The sequence below is a fragment of the Pleurodeles waltl genome, chromosome 3_1, assembly GCF_031143425.1.
Source record: "Pleurodeles waltl isolate 20211129_DDA chromosome 3_1, aPleWal1.hap1.20221129, whole genome shotgun sequence".
In the NCBI taxonomy this organism is placed as follows: Eukaryota; Metazoa; Chordata; class Amphibia; order Caudata; family Salamandridae; genus Pleurodeles; species Pleurodeles waltl.
The window spans coordinates 581,859,813-581,884,284 of NC_090440.1; the positions used below are offsets into that span (position 1 = coordinate 581,859,813).

The 24,472-nt window shown below is 42.3% G+C and overlaps 1 protein-coding gene across 1 annotated transcript in view; it reads right to left on the reverse strand.

Moving 5' to 3' along the window:
- Positions 1-24,472, reverse strand: part of IGHMBP2 (immunoglobulin mu DNA binding protein 2) — a 219,196-nt gene that overhangs the window by 25,735 nt on the left and 168,989 nt on the right. The window contains exons 13-14 of the mRNA XM_069223024.1: positions 15,383-16,252; positions 1,715-1,899 (exon numbers count right to left, since the gene is read on the reverse strand). Coding sequence (XP_069079125.1) covers positions 1,715-1,899; positions 15,383-16,252 — 1,055 coding nt within the window. The remainder of the gene's footprint in view (positions 1-1,714; positions 1,900-15,382; positions 16,253-24,472) is intronic.

Consider the following 24,472-nt stretch of genomic DNA (forward strand, 5'->3'; position numbering starts at 1 on the left):
TCAGAGCTTTCAGACCCTTAGATTTGTGTTTGGGATACTTTGAACCATCAAGAGGAACTTCAGAAAGAAGTTCCAGAAGTTTGGAGCAACTTTTGAATAAAGCTCCATAAGTGGACCAACCCTAAGTCATGAGTCAAGCCGACTACCTTCAACAGCGACCACGCCTGAATTTCAGGTTCATCCCACTGAAATCTCCGGAGCTTCAGACTTCCAAGATTTGACAGGGGCCTCGGGGAAAAGCAATCGATGTTGCATCAAAATCAGCTTTCTGGAGAGGACCGCACGACGTCAAGAGAGAAAAGCTCCCGAAAAGTTTCCAAGTACAAAGGTAAACTTTTGACCGAGGCCTCCTGCTCAGTGAAGCAGGGCTCCATCGCAGTAGGCCTCAATTTGTGACTTGGTCTTGGTCTAGTGCAACCAGATGCCTCCGGTTGGTGCTATTGTTTTCTAAGCACTAGAAAGCACATTTTTTAAATTAATCTTTAAAAATTAATATCTCTGTTTTCTTATATTGGATTTTTGTCATTTGGTGTAATTTTAAAGATAAAAACATTTCCTATTTTTATAAATTGGTGTGGCATTTTTGTTGTGTGTTGTGTCTTATTTATCGTAGTGGCGTATTAAATGCTTTACATACCTGTCTCCCAAGTTAAGCCTGCCTGCTCGCACAATGCTATCAGGGGGTCAGCCAGGGGCTAATGGTTTGGGACCAAGACTGAACCTAACATTGTCTTGGGGGCATTATTGCTAGTGGTAGGTGTGTACTTACCTCTACTAATAATCCGACTTCCAACAGCTAGTCATTCCACTTCAGTCACTGCATAATTTCCCTTTGAGTGACGACATTTTTCCCTTTCACATGAAACACAAAGTAGTTCCTTTCAGTGGCAGCTATTTCTATGGCAGTTTAGTTTTTTTGAAAACCAAACCAATATTTCTACTTTCACCATTATTTGTATTGGTGAGGAGTGGACCGTGCACTTCTGCATCCGGAAGCCTTTAACAAAAAACACGGGGAAAAAAATGTAAGCACTAACAAAGACAAAAGGCTTGCAGCCAAAGTCAGATCTTGTGGTTTTGCCAATGCTTGTTTATCCTTGGAATACAAAAAGAGAACAACATCTATATTAAGAATAGTGTCCCTCTGTCTCTGGCTGTTTCTGATTATCATGCGCTCCAGCTGTGAAAAGTATCATCCATTATAATATGTTTACATGGTATATGAAGAGCTTAAGCCAGAAGATGTTTACCTACATCACAACTGCTGTAACTAGTGTACTCCAACAAATGTCCGTATAGTTGTTAGTGCAGTTTAATTATGCACAGAACAAATGCTCACTCTTTTTACATTTATGTGATTCTCACCGGTGCTGTAATGCTTGAGCCAACATAATGTTTGTAATAGTTTTCATAAAATGTGGGCATTGGTTTGTCAATATTTGTTTTAAATGCCCCTTTTCTTATCAACTAACTGGAGGCAATCCTTTTGCCATCATAATTTCTCAAATTTCCCGAGAACAAAATACTAAACAATTAAACTGATCGTTAGAAAACTGAACTAGTTTAATAAATATTTGCAGGGTTTTAAGAGTACATTTCAGAAATAATTATTGGCTCTGCCAGGTTGGGGCAACGCATACTCCGCAAATTATTGGTTAAAAAGCTCCTGAACATAATTGTATCTACATATTAACTGCAATTAATAATATTTTACCTCTGGGATATGGTGACTCAAGCAGTAGTGCTTTCTGCAGTGTGTGCAGAGCTGTCCCACTGTCAGAACACTTGCTTTGCATTTAGGGAATCCACACGTACTGTCAGCTTTAATCGTAGCAGCGATTAGTGCATCAAAATCATCTTCAGGAGAGATGGAAGTCCCCGTTTTGGCAGTGCTCTTGGCTATAGGTCACGTCAAAAACAGAAATTAGTTAATCACTTCAAAGGTCCACTGCAAAAAATAATAAACACAATTCTATACAAACCAGTATTATTATGGGTGCAATGACAACCTAAAGCGCGAGGGTCCGATTTAGAGCTTGTCAGACAGGCCACTCTCACATTCATGACGGATATCCCGTTCGCTTTATTATAAACGCTTTATATCCAATGGGGCTTGTCATAATGTGCGCGGGGTAGTGTTGATGATGCAGATTAATTTGCCGTTCAGCCGAGTAGAGTTTCAAGATATAACATGGTTTCATGGTGCATTATGTAATTTATAACGGGAAATAGCCTAAACAATGGCTCCTGAACAACGAGGTACGTTGTCCACAAGAGCGAAACAACGCTTTCGTGAATGACTACTGTTTTTTTCTGCCTTAACCACGCATGTCCTTAACATTGATCATGCATGGTTAAGGCAGAGGCAAACGGACTATGGATCGGGAGAGGATGCGGTCAGGTAAGTGGGGTAGTTTTAGGGGTGGGGGTAGTTTTAGTTTTTAGGGGTGGGGGTCATGGTAGTTTTAGTGTTTTATGGGTGGGGGTCGGGGTAATTTACCTTTTAGGGGCGGGGTGGGGGGGGGGGTCGGGGTAGATTTAGTTTTAATGAGCAGGGTGGTGGTCATGGTAGTTTTAGGGGTGGGGTCATTTTTGTTTTTAAGGGCACGGTGGGGGGTCTGGGTAGTTTTAGTTTTTAATGGAGGGGTAGTTTAAGTTTTAGGGACAGGGTTGGGGGTCGCGGTTTTAGGTGTGGGGTTGGGGAATCGTGGTAGTTAGGGGTGGGGTAGTTTTAGTTTTAGGGCTGGGGGTCAGGATAGTTTTAGTTTTATGGGCGGGGTGGGGGGGTCGGGTAGTTTCTGATTTTAGGGGCAGGGTGGGGGGGTCAGGGTAGTTTCAGATTTAAAGTGTGGGGTGAGGGGTCAGGGTAGTTTAAGTTTTAGGGGCGGGGTCACAGTAGTTTAAGTTTTGGAGATGGGGTGGGCAGTTTCAGTTTTTGGGGGCGGGGTAGTTTACATTTTAGTGGTGGGGGATTGCTGTAGTTTTAGGGGTGGGAGTGGTGGGCAGTTTTAAGGGTGGGGGTCAGGGTAGTTTTAGTTTTTAGGGGCAGGTGGGGGGCAGGGGTAGATTCTACTTTTAGGGGTGGGGGTCGGGGTAGTTTTAGTTTTTAGGGGCTGGGTCATGGTAGGATTGCTTTAGGGGCGGGGTGGGGGGGTCAGGGTAAGATTGTTTTTAGGGGTGGGGGAAAAGGGTAGGATTGTTTTAGAGGCAGGGTCAGGGGGGGTCAGGGAGGGTTGCTTGCTGGAACCACCCATGGCGTTCCACGCATGCCTTTACTAGGCATGCCTTTTCAACGAAAAATCAGGGGAAGGAATCAGAAGGAACCCGTGTTAACAACGCTGTCAGTTTTCTGACAGCGTTGTTCAGGCATGCAAGGTTCCAGCATTCGTTGTTTCGTTGTGTATTCATTTATACCGACTGCAATCAACAGTACTACACCAGATAGTTCTAAGGCGCCCGTTATGAGAAGGGATGGTTAGTTCTATAGAGTTAGACACAGATTGGGCTAATATTATTTTAATCTAACTGGTATTAAAGTGGAGTGTGTTTAAACATGGACAAACCATGGACAAACATATCAGTCTTTTTGTCTATAAAACTACTGTCCTCCAAAATTTTCGGTATTGATACCACACTGACGCTGTTAAAAGCAGAACTATGAGCCTAATACTACAACACACTACTAATTAAGCTGTTGTTAATCATACCAAGTTACTAAGCACTTACATTTATTCACTTCACTCCTCATGTAAATGAGGAGATTAAAACATGATGTGGATATTATGGAGAGCTGTTTTCTGGGTGGGAAAGATTCCCGTCCTGCCTTTTCTATATCACCCCATCAAAACGACCAGAAAAGCCAGTTATGTGTAATTTGGTGAAAGTTTCAATTGCAATTATTTACCATTAAAAACTGAAATTGAAAGGAATGCTTGAAAAGTATTTTTAGAAGAACATATGTGGTCAAATTATAAAGTATTGCAGAGAAAGTATATACCTAGCCCACTGCACTCTGGGAATTGTTTCTGAAGCTTAGAGGAAAGAAGTGTGACCTTTACAATAATGTAATTAAAATTACAGAAACTATAGAACCAAACATTACTATAACGAGCTCAAGGCAAAAGTGCAGAATTTAAACATATCATCAGATTCAGATTTTTTCTTAAATGCATTTCCTCTTTCCACAGCATAATAGTGCCCCCTCTCAGTAGTGCACCTGCTGTGTACTTCCTTTATATGGTCTCAGGTCGCTGCCAGTTTGCCGCACTAGTACCGGGCTGGGATTAGAGTGAGAGGCGCTGTAAACAGTCACGGGCCTGTTAGATTCCAGATAGGTTACAATCCTGTGCAAATGATCTGACTAGTTCCCATAAGGGAGTGAGAGCTAAGGATAGACATAAACAAGTAATTTTCCTTATTAATCACAGACAGTCTAGTCAATTTGCGTAAGTATCACCTGTGATACATGGTACTTTGCAGGCCTGCTTTCAAGTAATAAACAGACACCAGACCCACTGTAGCCTGAAACCCTAATTTTCTGCATTGCTAAGTGATCACCACTAGAGGACCGCATGCCGTCATCCATAAGATTCGGAAGGCTTCCCCAAATATTTTCGTCATGAGCACATTCTTGTCGGTCAAAGCAGCTCACAGTGCAAGGTCCAGTAAACCAGAAGCTAGAAATGCCACACTCTTACCTTGGCATAGAAATAAAAAAGGAGCAAAAGCTGATGGTGCATAGAAGATCAAGTCTAGAAGTAAGTACATGCCACCACCCAATCCCAATCTTGGCCCGCTCGTTTTAAACAGGAGGCAACTGGTCAGGGCTCCCACCTTCCAGGCAGCCCCCTAGTAATGGAATGAATATATATGTCTCTCAATAGACTCGGTGGGTGAACAGGCATGAAACATACTTCGCTGCAACTGTAGTCCTTGACAAAAGAAGAAGGAACATGTTGCTTCACCTAGTAGAAAATATATACGAACTCTTGCACTGTTTGAGAAACCAGCCAACCTAAATACTTTGTCCCCATTGCCATGCTAAACCGTTAAGGCTTCCTTTTAAGACAAGCAGAACAAAGACATTACGCATCCATTGACGCACGCCATACTGGCATCAACGAACCAGCAGGCAGAGGCACCCTACCAAATGAGGCTCATGAAATCTCGATTCAGTTCGTTCAGGGACGTGCCTATGTAAAGTTGAGCGATTAAATCCTGCATAAACCAGCCAAATCCCTAACAGATATCTTGACAATGAGGTGGTCTTTAAAATGATCATGTGACCTTACTTTGCATACGGAGACCAGCTCACGCACACCACCAAGGAAGATCCTGTCAACCCCCTGATGAAAGGGGCCGCAGGTGCCAAATGAGTGCCAAAAGAGGCGAATGGAAAACCTTGTGGATTCCGTGCAGGCCTTCTGCACACTGGAGAATGCCCTGCTAAAGGAAAGAAGTGTGGGGCATGCAGAAAGATTAATCACTTTGCATAAGTATACTAGTCTGCATGCGGAAGAATCCGCCAAAGAAGACAATCAATATAACTGCCTCCCCATCAGACGCCGCTCGAAGTGATGACAAGCATCATGATCAGCAAGATAACAAAGGAATAGTGCATGTGGCCTGCACCACTAAGTAAAGCAGAATGAAGGGGCAGCCACAACCAGGGCGTCAATTAGGAAAATAAACGTTCACCTCCTTGACTGACACAGGAGTATCCATCAGTGTGATGTCATAGAGTTTGATCGTCTAGCACCACTGTCATCCCAAAACAGACTAGTGAACATTTTTGTATATGGTAAAAAGACACAGCTAATCCTCAGTGGTGTCTTCCACAAGAAAGTGAATCTCAATAATCACTATCAACTCAAAAATATGAATCACTCAGGACAGCGAGGGGACCTTGTTGAGCTACCATAGATGCTCAGCAACTACAAATGATATTTTGCTTTCGCCATCCAGATTAATGACAGATTCTCGCCTCTCAGAATTCAGAAGCCTGTTTGATGGGATTAGCTGTCCCCAGGACAAATTGGTCCCTTTGCATATTGAGCCATTGGTCCAACCTGTTACCCTCCAACTCTGAAGGATGGCCTTCCACCTCAGTTCCAAAATAGAAGCCGAGCTCCGGAAGCTGGAGAAAGCAGACATTACTAAACAAGTGGAAGAGCCCATTCCCTGGTCCCCTTCTCCCCCCATCGTTGTCACATGGATACCTAGACAACCTGATCCAGACTCTATCTGTTTAAATATGCACTGCCGATTGCTGCTCTCAAGCATGAATGCCACAGAACCAGTAGACCAACTAGAAGCTAAGATGTTTCTCAAAAGTTGGTCTCAACCAAGGAACCACCCGCTGCTCTTAGATCCCATATCCAGATATATAACCACATTCTTGGTACACCTCAGCCTCCATTGCTACCAAAGACCAAACTTCGGGATTTCTAGTGCAGCAGAGGTTTTTCTAAACACCATGCAAGCGTGCTGCCCAGACTGGTGGGGGTTATCATTTTCTCTTCATACATGCTGCTACAATTGAAGATCACCATACTTATATACAAAAAAATGTTTTTCAGATACTGAGCAGGTTTTGGATTCACTGACTAGAAAGTGATTTTTGTTTCATCTGGATATTAGCTATGATTCTATAATCAGGGAGTTGTTCCAGATCTGGCCAAAGTGGGTGATCTTAAGAGTTCACCCTCTTCATCCTCAGTATCTGGAGCAAGGAGTTTCCTGGGCATGGCGACATACTGAATCTCACTTCTCTGACTGAGCCAACTCTTGAAGTCAACCAGTCACTGGAACAGGGGTGAGGCACAGAGAAACCCATTTCATGCTACCAAGGAGGCATTGTCTGAGGAGACTATGTTAAAATATTTTGATCCATCTAAGGAAACAGAACTGGTGGATGCTAGTCTCACTGGGCCTAGTGCAGTACTGTCACAAAAACAACAGTGTGGTGAACGGGTGCCAGTGGCTTTCGCAAGGCAGGTGCTGACTGCCACAGAACAGCAATACTCATTGAGAAAGAGGCTATTGTGATACATTGGTGTGTCCCTAGTTTCTTCTCTATTTACATGGCTATCCCTTCAGAGTGACCACCTATCACAAGCCTATGATCTCGCTATTAAAAGGGTCCTTCTCAAAATCTCTACCTCAAAGTAGGTAAACCTCTATCTTACAGAAGTGGATTCTTCAGCTTTGAGAAGTCTCTGAGAATTACTGACTAGGGTCACAAAATCCTGCACACTTCCTATTAAGACATCCTTGGCCTGGGGCCTGTCTAGAAATGAATGAGGCTATTGAGACTGAGAAGTATATATGATTTATAGTGCAAAGATCTGGTCCCAAAGTTCATGTCCCTGGAGGAAATTCAAGCAGTCATTGTCTGGTGCCTAAAGATGTCTGCACTTTAAGATAACCTTGAAGCACAAATAACACTTGAGTCATTACACAGTAACAAGGTAACTGTAATGCCGGAGGGGCTCCTCCTCAGAGGAAAATGAATAGTTATATCCTGAGTGCTAGCCCAGCAAGCAGTGCAGCTTGCTCATGCTGGGCATGAAGGGGTCGGTTTCCTGGACTAGATGGTAGAAGACAACGCTGAGAGGTGCATTTACTGCCATGCCGCCAATCCCTATGAGCCACCAGCCCACATCATAACACATATCCTGCCCCATCTCTGGGTCAAGGTGCAGATTATGTTGGTTAATTGTTGATGATTACTTCAAGTACCCAAAAGTGGAAATAGTGAATTCCAAGTCAGTTGAAGATGTGATCCCACAGCCAAGAGGCATCATCACCATGCATAGATTGTTTTTTAAACTGAGAACTGAAAATGGATGCTTGTTCCAAGGCCAAGATATATCAGAATATTGGTTGTCACTGGGGAGCAAACATTTGAAGAAACCTAAGTTCGCCCCAAGCAAATGGGGAAGTTCAACACTTTGCAAAAACTCTGTTGAAAGCTTTGAGAATTGCTCATGCTGCAAGTCACAGTGTGGAGTGGGGCATCTTTGAGATTCTGTGGGAACATCATTTGACTCCTCACCCTGCTAGCAAAAAAGTGCTGGCTCATTTGTGCCAAGAGACAGTAGTAAATGATTACATCTTGCATCATTCATCATGGGTTCCAGAATCCCCTGAAGAAGAAGGGACTCTGGCTCCCTGAATAAGACGGTGTGATAGGTGTAATATCCAGTGGACTGTGAAGATCCAAGTGGTCCACAATAACTACTGGGGATAGAGTGCTCCTTAAAGACTGGAACCTGGGGAGCACGTTTTGACTCCAGTTTGAGACTGGTCTGTGGATGACAGGGAGGGTGGCAGGAAGTCAAGTGACAACCAGGAAATGAACTGAAATAGTGACCGGGAATGTGTCATTTTCTAAAAGTTTAAACGAGAGTCCATGACTGTTAAAGACAATGTGTCATCAGTGAGTGATATGATGCATTTCAGTGGCAGCCCTAGTAACTCACAGAGGACCCCAAAAACAGGTGTGTCTGCAGTTGTGCCTTGTGAGGCATAGGCCATAGCCTACCTGTTAAACTTCCTTGATAGATCCCAAAATATCAGAGATCAATTTTTGATAGCCTTTGCTTTTGGTATTATTCTAATTCTTCAAAAAAAGAGACAGAATTTATAATTTTGATTTTAGCCCATGATGTTTCACACCATGTTGCTTCTCAACATTCCCAGTGTGATCCCTTTTTCTAAATGCTATGAGTTTTGAACTAGGTACTCCCACAGAATAACGCTCAACCATTAAATTAGTCCTTTCCCTGAAGAGGGTCAAATTTATATCTCCTTCAAGACACTACATGCTACTTTTCTTTGGTTTTCCCTTTTTGCTTCAAGTCAAAGTGTTTGTTTAGACTCCCTAGTGCCGCCATCACCAACTTGTATGTCAATTCCTCACAGACACCCAGCTGGTTAGCCATGGTCTTTTTCGGAACCATTACAGGAACTAGACCCTTCAGTGGAGGGCTCTCTGAGTTCACGTTCCTTGTCTCTCGAGTTGGTGCTCTGTTTCCTGCTGCGAGGACCAATGAGAAATAGTGAGTCTCTCTCTTTTATTTAAATTCTCTTTCTTCTGTTTAAGTCTATCCTTTGCTTATCTCTTTTATGCTCCTAGTCTGTTTTACTTTTCTAATCTTTTCTCTTCTTTTTGTTTTCCAAGAACCTGTTGCAGCTGCGGTAGCATCAGACTTTGTGAGAAAACTTTTTTCAGGTTGTGCTCATCACGCTCGCATACGTACAGGGGTTAATGGGTTGCCGTTGAATTACCCGCTGAGCCAGGTGTTTACAATATGTATTTGTTTAGCAATGTGCATGAGAATTTTATTCCAGTCCTTTCTTTTTTTCAGATTATACTATTTGTTCCATCGTACATTGCTGCACAGCTATCTGACTGGACTCGGAAACAGTCTTATTTTTGTCAAGGATCACTGTGGCCCATTGTGGTATACTTTTTCAATGTGATGTTGTCAATCGGACTTAAAATGAGTACAATGAGATGGTTCCCCATTTTTTTTTTTTAACTCAAAATGGTACTAGATCTATACACACAATCTACAGAAATTGATAAAAACACAGTAGTGAACAATTTCGTATACTGATATTGGTGATAGTAAAAGTCCTATGGACTGTGTTTAAAATGCACAGAAAATACAATTTGCAGCTGATTTTGTTGTCTTTGGAAGTGTTAATGTGGGTACTGAGAACTAGGATCCCAAGTGTGCAGAGGTGACCTACACAATGATTGAAGTATAGCAATCGGTTTCATAGCAGTGTAATGTGAAAAGGACACCAATAACTGTACTGAATGAGAACAACTTTTTTAAACTACCAGAACTGCATATGTAAGTGGTATTTCTAAAGCGTGAACCAGACAAAAGGGTGCAGATTGCTGGGTCTTTCAGTTCATGCCCCCAACTCTTTGAACCATATTGTTTTTGCCTAAAACTCCAGATGTCCTAAACTGAGCCTAGCCTGTGACATAAACGGCTCAGCAATGCCTAGCGTCTTTTCAGTTAATCTTTAATCCGTAATTTTCTAACTTCACCAGCAACAAATACAAGACAAATCTCTATCACCTGCCTCTCATCCATTGCACAATTTAGAGCTGTAGAATATGACCTACATGCTCCACCCCTAATCCATACTCCTTCCACCCTAAACAGACAAACAAAATAAACAACATGCCACTCTACACGACTTTGCATCCCCATGTCTATTATACAACAAGACCACTCTACAAAAACAACAAAACTCACCATCTCACTCTCAGCTACCATCTCCACCACCAACACACGCAGACCATGAAAAAGCCTTCCAAGCATGCTGGACGAGGAACATGATAAACATATAAAAACAACAATATTGTGACTCTCATACAGTTAATATAAACACTAATGACAGATCTGCTACATTGCTCACTCTTCTACAAAACAAAGTCAAACCAACACCGAATCACAATCTTTAAACTGCATACTAATAAATGCTCGATCACGCTCTAAAAACAAGCACCACATCTACGACCTACTCACTGACACACAACTTGACTTACTCTTCATAAATGAATCACGGTTGGGAGATGACATGGCTCCAGAGTTGCATGAAGCCGTTTCTACAGACTGCCTATACAGTTTTCTGTGCTAGTTTGATAGAGGAAAAGTTGGACTAGCTGTTATATTCAAGCAAACAATGAATCTCATACAACATAGTACATTTCCATACACGGTTGTGAGGACTTCATCACCAGATGCAACCCTACACCAACCTCCTCCTGTAACTTCCTCCTCTTTTACAGACCACCACCTAGCAATGCAACATTCCCAGACACATTTCTAGAGACAGTTTCAACCCTTATAACACTGTACTCCAACCTATGCATTCTTGCAAACGTAAACATCTGGTTTGACAAACCCAATATGCCCCATCCTCCTCACTGGCCTAGTCACACTGAACTTACATCAAATCATACACAATCCGACACACATCGCTGGACACATCTTAGATGTAATTTTTGCAAATTCAGAGCCAGTTACCTTTCAAAGCATGACACCAGTCACATGGTCAGATCAACATTTGGTAACTTTCCAACATAAAACACCACAAATCAACACGCTGAAATCCACCTTGCATGCATTCACCTATCGATCACGGAACAAACAATTTTGAATACTTAGAAAAATTACTAACAGCCAACACAGATCTAGGCACAATAATTTCTGTTCAAAAACTTTATAAGTGGCTACAGGAAGCTTTCGATATCCAAATACCACTCAGAACAACAAAAAAAGGACAAAAGGAAACAAGCACCTTGAAATACAGAACTAAAAAGATAAAACAACAAATCAAAAGGCTGGCTCAAAACAAACAGCAGTTTACACACAAGGACAGATGAGGAAAAATCAAAACTGTGAACACAAAGTATGGGGGGTGATGAGAGATGAGACCAGGTTGTAGTATAGAACAAAAGCAAACCACTGCAAACAAGGTGCCAAATCACATGCCACTAGAGAATAAGTGGATATAATAAGTAATGATTATAGGCGCTACATCCACAATAATGAATATTTGCATGGTTTGTGATACCACAGTGGCATGTGATTTGGCGCCGTGTTTGCAGTGATTTGCTGTGGTTCTAGTCACCAGTGCATGCCACTTACAGAGCTTCTCTAAGCTATGACTAGGTTTCCTGTTCTCTGTTCCTCTTTTCCTCTAACATAGGTACCTCCAGATGTGAGTAATACTCAGGTAGGCCTTGAATGTGTTGCATGTAGGCCTTGAATGTGTTGCATATGGGCTCTCTCTATTAGGATAGGATAGACTCCTCTTCACATCATTCTTACTAGGGATCTCAGGGCTTGAAGAATGTGCCAGATCGGTTATGGCTTAGCGTGTGGGCAGAAATATGCTGGCCGTTAGGATTATAGTGACCAAATTAGTCATTGCACTCAAAAAATGTCCTTCTCTTGTTTTTGTTTTACCAGCAGGCACCACTATTAAAGGTGCGATTTACACTTGTGATCTGTTAGGTAATTTTACTTAAACAGGAACCTTGTATTATACAGAAAAATATAATCTAAGAGCCCCATCTGGTTTCATTTAACCACAAGGTTGAGTCCGTTGAGGTAGCACTGTCCTACCTGGGTGGGGGGTAGGTGGCCGAATGATGAAGCATGGCACTATTATGTGTGCAAGACCACCTATTCCATAAGGAGGAACCCCTAACATAGGTCCCACATTAATGGTTTTCACAACCATTCCGGAAAAGAGTGGATCACAGCAATAGTGGTACAACCACAAGCTGGTCTCGTCTCTCGTCCCACCCCAATACTTTTTGTGTTCACAGTCAAAACAAACAGCAGTCAAGACAAACTTCACCTATGCAAACTTAACAGAACGTACAAATCCACAATCCAAAAAGCTAAAAAAAATAAAAAAAGGTACTATTCAGACAGAATTCAAAATGGAAGAAACTCATCCCAATATTCAAGAATTCACAGACACGCTGACAAATCATTACACAACCAAAGCAGACACATTGGACTCCTATTTAAAACAAAAGGACAACCACCAGCACCAACCCGTTTCCAAAAAACCTCCAAGAGTAAGTCAACCCAGCCTCTGCCAACAAATCCAACAAACTGAATATATGGATCTGGTCAAAGCAAACAGGCTTTCGGGCTGCCCTTCTTGACCTTTGTCCACCACACATTTTCAAGAACATCCTTTTATCTACCTCGGCTGCCACACTAGTAAGAAGAATCATTAATAGTTCTTTAACTATGTGAATCTTTCCAAAAGATCTAAAACAAAGGCATATATTTGCCCATTACTAAAGAAAACAACCTGGACCCGTATGATGCCAACAACTACATACTGGTTTCAAATGGGGCTTTCCTGGGCAAACTGATAGAAAGAGCAGCATTCGCCAAGATGTCACAGTTCATTGAAGATAACTCCATACTTTCAGACTACCAAACTGGATTCCACCCAGGAAGAGACACCAAATCTGCCCTCATCGCCATCTGGGATGAACTCAAAAACACAGTAGACTGCAATGGAGTTGCTGTACTACTTCTCTTGGACCTCTCAGCTGCCTTTGAGACAGTTGACCATGACACCCTAATACAAAGACTCTATGAAGCCAGCAGAGAGGGGACTGCATCCCATCCTACCTTCAAAACAGAACAAATGTCATACATACCCCCACTTTCTCATCCAAACCATACATTACAAAAGCAGGGGTCCCGCAAAGCTCTATCATCTCACCGATGCTTTTTAAAATCTACATGCAGTCAATGATCAATGAATTTTAGCTCACATGCTACAACTATGCAGATGACAGACAAATACTCCTTAAACTGGAATGCCCCAAAGACATTGGAAACTCACAAATCTTCAGTTCCCTAAGAGCCGTTGATCAATGGATGACATTTCCATATCTCAAACTGAATGCTTCTAAAACATCAAATACTCACATATGGCAATTGGAAAAATCATGACTCATTCTGCCCCTGGCCTGACGATCTGGGACCACCTTCTAAAATATCTAAGGAAAGAAGAAACCTTGGAATTACCATAGACTCCAAATTAACAATGAATGACCAAGTGGACAAATTATCAAAATCAAGCCTCATCACCATGAAAACTCCGGGATGTATCTTCCCCCACCTGGAAGTTCCACACAAGGTCCAGGCTACTATCTCTCTTGTACTGTCTAAACTGGATTACACCAATGGCCTCTACAATGGATCATCTCTACCTACTATGAAAAGATTTCAACTGATTCAGAACTCTGTTGCCAGACTATTCCTAAATGCAAAGCCACAAACTCACATCTCCCCTGCATTGAGGGCCCTAAATTGGTTACCGGTTGCCAGCAGATCCACCTTCAAGCTGCTTTGTATCACCCAAAAAGCAATACAAGGAACAGGACCACTTTCCATCAGGAATAAAATCAACAAATACATTAAAAAAAGGAATCTCCGCTCAAGATTGGGACCTAGCCTCAAAACCCCACCATACAAGAAAATGACAATAGGACGTACATCTTTCTCTGCTCAAGCGGCCAAACTATTGAATTCATTACGCCCAAATATATGATCCGCGGATAACTATCTTATCTTCAGAAGACTTCAGAAGACTACTCAAGCGGAAGCTTTTTCGACATGTGTATTTCTTTGTACAAATATGTATAATAACTATGTTTTTCCCTTGAAATATATACATACTCTTAAGGCCTGTTCAACAAATGTATTAATAATTACGGTTACATATACTTATATTATTCAACGCTTAACATGTTCATAGGTTGTTGAATAGTTTCTATATACATTTTTTATTAGATGATTATGAGTCTCTGTTTTGTTTATCTATCACAATAGGTAAATATTATCTTTACTATTTATCTACAAGCATTTTACTACTGAAATACTGAAGAAAGGATAAAAATAATGTTCTAACAAGTTGCAGTATTTGAAGTTAATTTATTTGTGTATAAAAAGTACACAAATAAATTAACTTCAAATACTGCAACACTTGAAAGTCTGTTTATACTAACCAACTTTAAATCTCAATATAGTATTTTCAGTACAAATATATTCCCTTCCTATGTAATCATGTATCTATACATGTATTACTTTAGTCCTACTGTACAAGAGAGGAAAAAAAAGAGGTATAAACACTCACCAATGCAATACTCTGTTTCACCCTATACCTCTATCAATCTATCCTCTATCCCCACTCTCTGACTCAATTCAAACCTCCTTCTTCTACTATGATCTCAAAGATAAGCCTTCCTAGACTCTTCCTTCCTCTACCCCTCCTGGCTCACCCCAAAACTCAGTTTACTAGTATGATCTCCCAAACAACCCTACTAAATTCTCCCTCATGTATCTCTCCTTTGAATCATCCTAAACCTCATTTAACTACTATGATCAACCTAATCCCTTTCAACAGACTCTTCCCTCCTCCAGCTCTCATATACTCGTCCCAAACCTCATCTTACTACTATGATCTCCCAATTACCACTTTCTTGATTCTTCCCTCTTCAATCCCTCCATTATTCTCTTCAATCCAACTAACAGAATCACATGCATACCGCTCAAATGAACTAATTTCCCTATACTAATACTATACTCATATTTCCCTATACTAATCCACCACTAATCCTTTTGGGTACCAGAGTAGCGTGCTACTCAGCGAAAAGTGCTTTGACGCCTCATCAGGGGTAGTAAGCGCTATATGAATACAATTACAGAAACGTCTTTCACTCATTCCACAGGCCTTTCAAACAAAACAATGATAGATAAAACAAACACACACACAAAAATAACGGGAAAATAGATTCTTTCTTGTTGCATACCTTTTGCGTCAGAGTTTTTCTTCTTCAGTGAAGATTTTTGCATATTTTGATCACTGAGTTTTTCGGCCTTTTCTTCACGCTTTGCCTTTTCTCTCTGCATTCTTTCCAAATGCAAAGTTTTCAGATCAAGCACCTTTGCAGGGGAGTTTCCATTTGTTTCCACCTTTGAAACCACATCTTCACCCTTTGGACTTACTGCAGGTGATGTTTTCTGCTCATGTAATATTGCAGGAGGTTGATTGAATGCCAATGCCACATTGGTTTTTCTGACAGTAATATATCGCTCTTTTCCTTCTCCTGTGCTCACGTGGTCTAGTCCGTGTGTTTCAGCTAGCTGGTGCACTAACAATCTGTCGTGAGAGTTTAAATTTGAAGGAAAGTCTAAGTGCAATTTACTTGTGTCCTTCAGAAATTCAGTGATCATACGGTTCAGTTCACTGCAATTGTCTTTCATTGAAGAGCCTTCCTTCATATTTTCCAAAGTCGTGTCACTTTCATTTTGGGTAGAAAAAGAATTAATATGTTTTGGTTTCTGAGTGGAGGGTGTTCTATGTACCTTCTCAAATCCTTTAGATTTCTGGCTCCCTTGGCGTGGTTCTTTCAATTTGTCTTTAGAGTGAACTGGTATTGTCTTTAAAGAGTCTGCCTGCTCACTAGCACTCAGAGGAAGTGAATAGTTCTCTGGCACAATATCATCAAGGTACTCAAAAGCTGTTCTAACCTCTCCATTTTCAGTCATATAATTCACCAGAGTTTTTAAAAACTTGTGGCTACTGATAGTTCGAGAATCACAGATTATAGCTAGGTGGCGGCGGGCACGAGTAATGGCAACATTTATCCTTCGATCTTCTGACAGAAAACCCACATCACCTATGGAAAAACTGAAATATTAGAAGAAGGGACTGACTTTACTGGAACAAGAAAATAAAACAAAACAACCAGTGTAAGTATATAACATATACATTTATCAATCTGGGTTCCATTTTTGGGATTTCTGCTGGCTAATGCACTTTTGCAACGATTTGAGTTAATCTTCACCAACGTGCACACTGATTCAACAGCCAGAAAGGTAAAAAATTACAACTTGGACTGACACATTTAACTCTTCTTAATAAACGACACCCAACAAACGCATCTAGCACAGCTTAAGGCGCTGTCAATATGGTGTCTGGTAACAAAATAGTCTGACCTACAAACTATAATTATTGACGGGAGTTACCAGAAATCTTCAGGATAATCAATGTAATATTAATTCCAGGTGACTGATCTCTGTAAAATGAAAATCAAACTCCTGTTTTTGCACTATTATTTGAGAAAAAAAAAAATAACTCAAGCTATTTTTCTCAGAAACTTCAATGTAAATCATGGAATTGCCTTTATTTCTGCAGAGCAGATCCCAAAGTCTTTCCACTTCTTTTAATATTTATCTTTAGCTGCATTTTACCTGATCACTCATTATTCCTTCATATTTTTGTTTAACAATATCTTTTCCAATATTTTCAATTTATTACCCCAAGATTGTGTATTTCAAGGTACTTGACTCAAAGGTAACACACCACACTGTAATGAGAATTCACACAATCTTAATCTAACCAGGGTGTAAACCAGGTTAGCTACCTCAATACCATGCAAATTAACTGGAATTTTCCCGTTGTGAGACATATTAACAAATATGTGGCCTATCAGGGAGCATCTAATTAGAGTGTGTGCCAATGCTTTCCTTAAACACTTACACATGGAGCCATTTCAGACAGCAAGGTCATACACTGGAATGCTCTCCATGTATGACACGTTTCCTCATTTAGGCATCTTCAAAACGTAGCTGGGGAAATCAGTTTCTGCCAGCTATCTGTGACACCGCGCTAGTAGTACACTAGGAATCTGGTCAACTCTCAAATTGTATCTGATAGTTGTTGAAGCCTCAGGAAACCCATTCATTTTCTCTTTGAAAGGAAGAGTAATATTCAGCACAGAGGGACTATTGCTCTCTGACTTTTGTTGTTGAAGATGCAGACTCAGGGAAAAATTATAATTACACATAATACTCGTCCGACTTGAATGAGGCAAAGTTACTTTGTTCAAAACAAGCTATCCGTTCTGTGATCCGCAATAAAGTACTTGGCCAAGATCAGCAGAGTGGTGCACTCAACAAAAAGACAACATGGCTGGCGCTCATTTCTAAGCACCACTATTAATTATGTGACCTATTTCGTTTAACGCTGTAGTATGATGTATTTTAAATTAAATGGCCACTTGCATCAAGGCAATGTTCAACTTCCAAAATGTGAACACTTACTAAATCAGTTTCTGGTGCACAAGCTTGGGTTTGCTCTACAAAGCCTAATGAGCTTGGGGAGTGGATTATGCAGGTTCAATTCTAACACTGTTTCTCTGACCCATTCACTTACAATTAATTCTCTGTGCCATGACAGTGTACTTTTAACATTAACTGATCTTACTAACACACCTGTTATTTAACTATCTTGCTTAACATGCAACAGTGTGCCCTTCAGTGTTACCCTCTGATATTTGCAAGTATTTATCCGTTTGCTATAATATCAGTTGAAGGGTGGATGCTATACACACAGTACAGTTCCAAGACCCAATTCTTCCTCTGCTGTGAATTGTTCTCAGGGCTATCTTCAAGAAGTAAACAAGGTTTTCAGTCAGAGCACCCCACTCAAAGGTGTAACTGGTCATCAGTCTGTACGTAGGCAGTCACAAATGCAAAGCATTCCAGTAAGGGGGCCATCCCAGAACTCTGCCTGAGAAGGGAAACTCTGTCCCAGGCAGAAGTCTGCTCCTTTTCAACTTGGAGGATGCACGGACTCAAATTGTTATAGCCAACAGCTTGAGCTTGGACAGACAAGCTGGAGCTTCCCTAGGGCTTTCAGAATACCTTTTGGATACATTTGCATGAATCTGTGCATACAGAACATGGAGTTAAGAGCTGCCTTTTTTTCTCCTGGCTGAGTATAAGTTTGAAGATTAACTACTGCTGGTACTCTGCTGGTCTGCCATGTCCTCCTGCTGACTGCGTGGGTCGACGACCACAGCCTGTTTAAAGAGTTTAGAGAAGTGGTTTTAGGATCTTGATCAATCTTCTTCCTCACCAGATACACGAGTAGCTGCCCAGGAAATGACTACTATGAGTGCAGGTGAGCTTAATCTGGCTGCATGGGAAACACACCCCTCTGTGCCCACTTTTGATATTTTTAACATTTTCCTGGCCCTCCTGTGTTTGTGGTCAGCTAGTAAGTGGTTTGCTTGCCAGCTAGTCAGATTACGAGAGACCAACGTGGTGAACAACAATGCCTTGAATTATTGACTGTGGTCACTCTGAGTGAAGAGAAGCCTATGGGCGCTAACAATATACAAATGTTGAAGTTATTAAAAAAAGAACTGGTAGAGGAGCTAGTTAAAGTGACAGAACTGTTGCCAGCAAGGAAGCATGTGCATTTGCCAGTAAAAAGAGAGGGAACGATGTTGGTGGTTGGGTCCCCGACAACCACAATTCCAGACCATCAGCAGTTGATGTGAAAGCTGGGTGAGATTAGGTGAAGCATCCCAAAAAGTACTCAATTAATCAATCAAGCAAAGCATTTGTAAAGCACAGCACTATCACCCCTAAGGATCTCAGGGAGCTGAGAGTGCTGTGTCTTAGTCCAAAAGCCACGCCTTGAGTCTCCTTCGGAAGTCTGCCAGGTAGGGAGCTGTTTGGAGGTAGAGGGGCAGGCTGTTCCAGGACTTGGTTGCTGTGTAAGAGGAGTGGACTCCACTGTGATGGATGCAGGAAGTGTGTGCGAGGTTTAGCAAGGCGGAGAGTAGTTGTCTTGCTGGGCCGTAGAAGCTCAGTTGATGGTTGATGTAGGATGGCCCAAGGTTGTGTAGAACCCTATATGTGAGTGTGAGGATTTTGAATTGGCATCTCTTCTGGCGGGGAGTCTGTGGAGGTGTTGGGTGATGCTTGAACACTTGGGGATGTTCAGGATGAGTCTGGCTGTGGTGTTCTGTAGAGTCTGGAGTCTTTTAAGTAGCTGGGAGGACACAGTGGCCTAGGCAGCATTGCCACTGTCGAGGCAGCTGGTGACCAGGGCGTGCATGACTGTCTTTCTTGTGTTGGTAGGGATCCATTTGAAGATTTAGCAGCGCATACAGAGGATGGAGATGCAGGAGGAGGCGACTGGATTTACTTGTCGATTCATGGATAGTTGGCAGTCGAGTATGATGCAGAGGTTTCCTGCATGGTCTGATGGAGAGGGCATTGGCCCGAGTTCTGCAGCTGTGATCCCAGACAAAGGTGTTATTCCATTTGGTCAGTGTTTAGTTTGAGGCAGCTGGTTTTCATCCATGTTGCTACGTTGGTCCTGACGGTGCGGAAGTTGGCTTTGGAGGTGTGGGGGTCTTCGGTGAGTGAGAGGATTAGCTGAGTTTCGTCTGCAAAGGAGACTAAATTAAAGTCTGCAGCATCTGACGATGTCTGCGAGGGGAGTCATGTAGATGTTGAACAGGGTTGGGCTGAGGTAAAATCCTGGGAGTACGCAGCAGGTAATGTTCTTGGGTGTAGAAGTGAAAGGAAAGTGGAAGCTCTGTGTGCGGCCTGAGAGGAAAAAAGCGACCCACTTAAAGACATTTTGTTGAATGCCTATGTTGTGGAGTCTGTTGAGGAGAGTATGATGGGAAACTGTATTGAACGCTGTGGAGAGATCCAGAAGGATCAGAGCTGCCAACTCTCCTCGGTCTAGGAGGGTCCTGATGTTGTACATAGTGGCGATCAATGAGGTCTCTGGGCTGTGTTTAGCCTAGAATGCGGATTTTGAGGTGTAGAGAAGGTGATTTCATTCGAGGTAGTTGGTGAGCTGTTGGTTGATGGCTTTCTCTAGCCTTTTGGCCAGGAAGGGGATCAAGAAGATCGGTCTGCAGTTTTTTAGGTATCTGGGGTAGACACAGGCTTTCTTCAGGAGTGGTCTGACCTCTGCATGCTTCCATTAGTCCTTGAAGGTTACAGTTGAGATGGAGGTATTGAGGATGCAGGTTAGTTTTGTCCTAACAGTGTTGGCTCCGATGCTGAAAAGTCGGTGGATGCCCTGGGGTGGATGGATGACATGATGGCTGAGGTGGTCTGTGTGGTAATCAGTGGTGTGTGCTGTTCGTTACTTGAGAGATGTTGTTTAGGCTGGAGGTAGAGAGTTGGGGGTCGAAATTGTTGTATATGGTGGAGATTGTGCTGTGGTAGTAATGTGATAGGGTGTTGCAGAGTTCCTGGAATGGGTGGATGGTGGTCTCTGTGGTTATCGGGTTATAGAATTCCTTGATGATTCTGAAGAGTTCTTTTGTGTGGTTGGCTTTAGTGTCAATGCAGGCAGTGATTGCTGCTCTTTTTGCTGCCTTGATGTGGTGGTGGTAGCTGTTGAGGGCTGCCTTGTAGGCAGCTCTGTCTGAGGGGTTCTTGGTCACGTGCCATTGTTTCTCGAGTCGGTGGCAGTTGCGTTTGGAGTTTCTGAGCTCCAGAGTGTACCATCTTGCTCGCTTGGAGGTGTTGCTGGTTTCAGCGGGGCGACTGTCCGCGGATTTGGTGATAGAGGTGGTGACATTTTGGACTGCTTGGTTGAGGACAAAGTCTGCCGTGGGCTTGGGTTGTGCAGCGCCTAGGACTTGTGCCCATAGGGTCTCGGTTACCAGCCCCAGGTTTCGGTTGGGGGTGCTGAGGTGCTTGGAGGTGAACTGCTGGGAATTGGAGATGGTAAATTGGACAATGACGTGGTTGGTTCAGTGAGTTCAGTCACGTGGGTGAAACTGATTCTGTTGGGTGAGGATGGTGTTCAGTGTGTGTCCAGTTTGTGCGCAGGTTTGGTGACCAGTTGGGTGAGGCCTATGTTGCTGAGGTTCTCTATGAGGGGAATGAAGTTGGTGTCGTAGAGGTGGAAATTGAGATAGTTGAGTAGGAGGCAGTCGATGTTGAGGGGGCGATGAGGTTGGCAACGGCGATGCAGAAAGTGTCTCGCAGCTTGGTATTGGCATTGGTCAGAAGTTGAGGTGCTCCATGAGGGGCATTGAGTCATCGTTGGTGATGGTGCATTGGATGGTTTCCTTGAAGATGATGGTGATACCCCACAAGTTTGTTGGTGCAGTCTTGGTGTCTCATCTTGTAGCCCTCTGGGGTGGGAGTGGCAATGTCGGGGTTGGAGGAGGGTTTTAGCCATGTTTCAGTGATGAAAGCAACGTCTTAGTTGTGGGTGGTGATGGTGTCCCAGATTTCCATGGCATGTTTGTATAAGGAGCAGGTGTTTAGCAGAATGCACTGGAGGCTTGCTTGAGTGTTCGTAGTCTTCTGTGTGGGTGCAGTCCGGGTGTTAATGTGTGCAGATGTGCCCACGTTGCAGGAGCAACAGCAGTGTAGGGAGGTGAAGGGTCCTTTGTTGAGCGTGGGGACACTGATCATCATCCATGCAAGCAATCTGTCCTGGTGATTAACCATTGTAACAATATTTCCAAGATGACAAATATCACACTGTACAGCGCACTGCCAGTTTCTTTTTAGTGTGATTTCTGTTGGGAGTTTGCTAGATGAAACAAAGATGTCTTACAACCCAGGTTAACAAGAAGCTTAGCTTTATAAAGCAATTTAATCACATACAGTGAATGATGGAAATGCTAGTTGTGGTCAAAGAACGTGTGAAATAATGGATCTTAAATAAATACAAAGTAGTTTCACATGCTAGCCATAACTTCACTTTAGCACATTGTTTTCAATGATTTTCTGAGGTTTTGATCATATATCACATCCAGTTCTTTCTTGCGCTTAGCCTCCCTATTTACAAGCAAATACCCAACGTTTGCTATGCGCAGGTCTTGGCTCCTGGGTCTGGCCTATTACAATGGACTGCAGGTGGCCAACAGGTTGCGTTTTTTTATTTTATTTTTGCATTGGCAGATCCTTTAATAGGATTAAAACCGTTCACTATATTGGGAACCTATGCTGGACTTTCTGTGGGCCCTGAAAACGTGGTTCTTGATTCACATAACCTACAAAAGGGCCAACATGGGTCCCCATGAAGCTTGCCCTAGGTTTGCAAACCCTTGCCCATGAAGCAGGTGCTGGGTTTGTGGCCCCAGATAAGATTTCAAGACCATGGGGGCCATTTTATTTTATATTCATGGTCCCATATATGCCTGGGAGTTAGGGTGAAGTACCCCTGCCCCCTTACGTATCCTTAAATTTCCTGAATGGCATCAGTTATCATCAAAGAAAAAAATGCCTTTTCAATAGAAAGCCTAATTTAGCAATAACTACACAATCCCTACTGCTGACATTCCATCTATATCTCTAATATTTATATAGATATGAGTGCCCACAAAAGCTCATACGATGTGGCCTCATCCACCTGAAAAGCTCACATGATGCAACCTCGTCCACCTGGTTGGTATCGTTAACGATGATGAGCGTGACTCCTGCCTAACATATCCAAGCCACAGCAATACAATCAACAAAACAGAACTCTATTGCATAACTCCATTGCAGCAAAACAACTTTATTTAGTGCACTAAATAAACTGTGTTTTTGGTGCAAAGGAGTTTTCATTACTGTTGCTACTGTCTTTTTATTGGGGGTTGAAACCCTTACAAACCCGCTTTTATTTCAATTCCTTTTCTATGTGTACATCTACAATATATATCTATGTTATTCTTTTATGTTTTTTATCAACAACATTGACAAAAAAGGATGCAATATTATGGCATCCCTTTCCCTTATTAACCATGGTGCTTACTCAAGGGCAAATAGGGAAGGCAGTGGGAAATCAGAGGGAAGATTATGTATCCACCAGTAATGTCTTTTTCAATGGTTAGTAACTTTTCCTCCTAATGGATACATCTTCCTGCAGATTTCTCACCTTATGATTAAGGTACCTCTATGGAAGTATTGCCTGTTAACCAAGGAAAGCCGTGCAACACTGCTTCCACAAAGTACCCATCACTGCATGCTTCAGAAGTATTTAAGGATGACCATGTGCTGCCAAGCAAATTTTAGAAGCCTTTGGAGAGAGCTGTGGGGACCATCAAGGCCCAAGTGAAATGGGCGCAAATGCTCTCTGAAGGATTTTTCTTGGCCGGAGCACAGCAAATCTTGATTGTTTGGTCACTACCTAGCCCTTTACAGCTTCACTGATTCCCACAAAGAGATGATCATCCACACCATCCTGTCAAAAATGGATGATATTTTAAATATTAATTCTATACAACGTTCTTCAAACTTGGTCATGTGAAGAGGAAAATCGGAGTGTAAAGCCTGACCTGTATGAAATGGAAGTACCACCTCGAGTAAGAAGGTTCTACATGTGCAAAGGGCCAACCTATACAAGTAGGAAACTGTCAATGGTGGGCAAACAATAAGACCAAGTTTTTCTGACTCTATAAGATGAATTTGCCAACAGAACTGTCATCAAGTTAAACGCAGAACTGGCCAACGGTGCATTGGCTTGAGTCTGTAAGCCATAGAGAAATGTAACATAATATTCAAATTCCACTGAGAAACAATGAATATTGTGAGTAATAAAAAGTAAAACAAGTTGTTCTAAAAACTTACTAGTGACAAACTAAATGTACCACTTGTAATGATTCTTCTGGTGGATACTTTAACTGTAGATTCCCCACCTTGTGAATCTCCCCCATGCGCCAGGCTGGATCTGACCAAACTTCCAATAGCTCCTGCACAACCATACGTTTCGCTAATGACTTCCACTGTGATTCCATCTCACATCTGGACATGAGACAGAACCGCATAAGGGTGATGTCCCAATGTGCGGACAGCACTTTCATCATTAGTTATCTAAGTTATGTCACACACTTAAGAAACGTACACTCCACAGAATGGGGTGGAGGGGTGGGTTGTGGTGCTGTTAAAGTATCCACCAGAAGAAGTGTAAAAGAAGGTAACTTATTCTTCTGACAGATATTTCTAACCGCAGACTCCTCACTTCGCGAATCAATACCAAAGTAATGACCACTGTTAGGATGTGCGTTTGGAGAGTTGATTTTACAACAGGAAGTCGTGCAGGACCGAGCGGACATAATTACATTGTCTGTGGACTT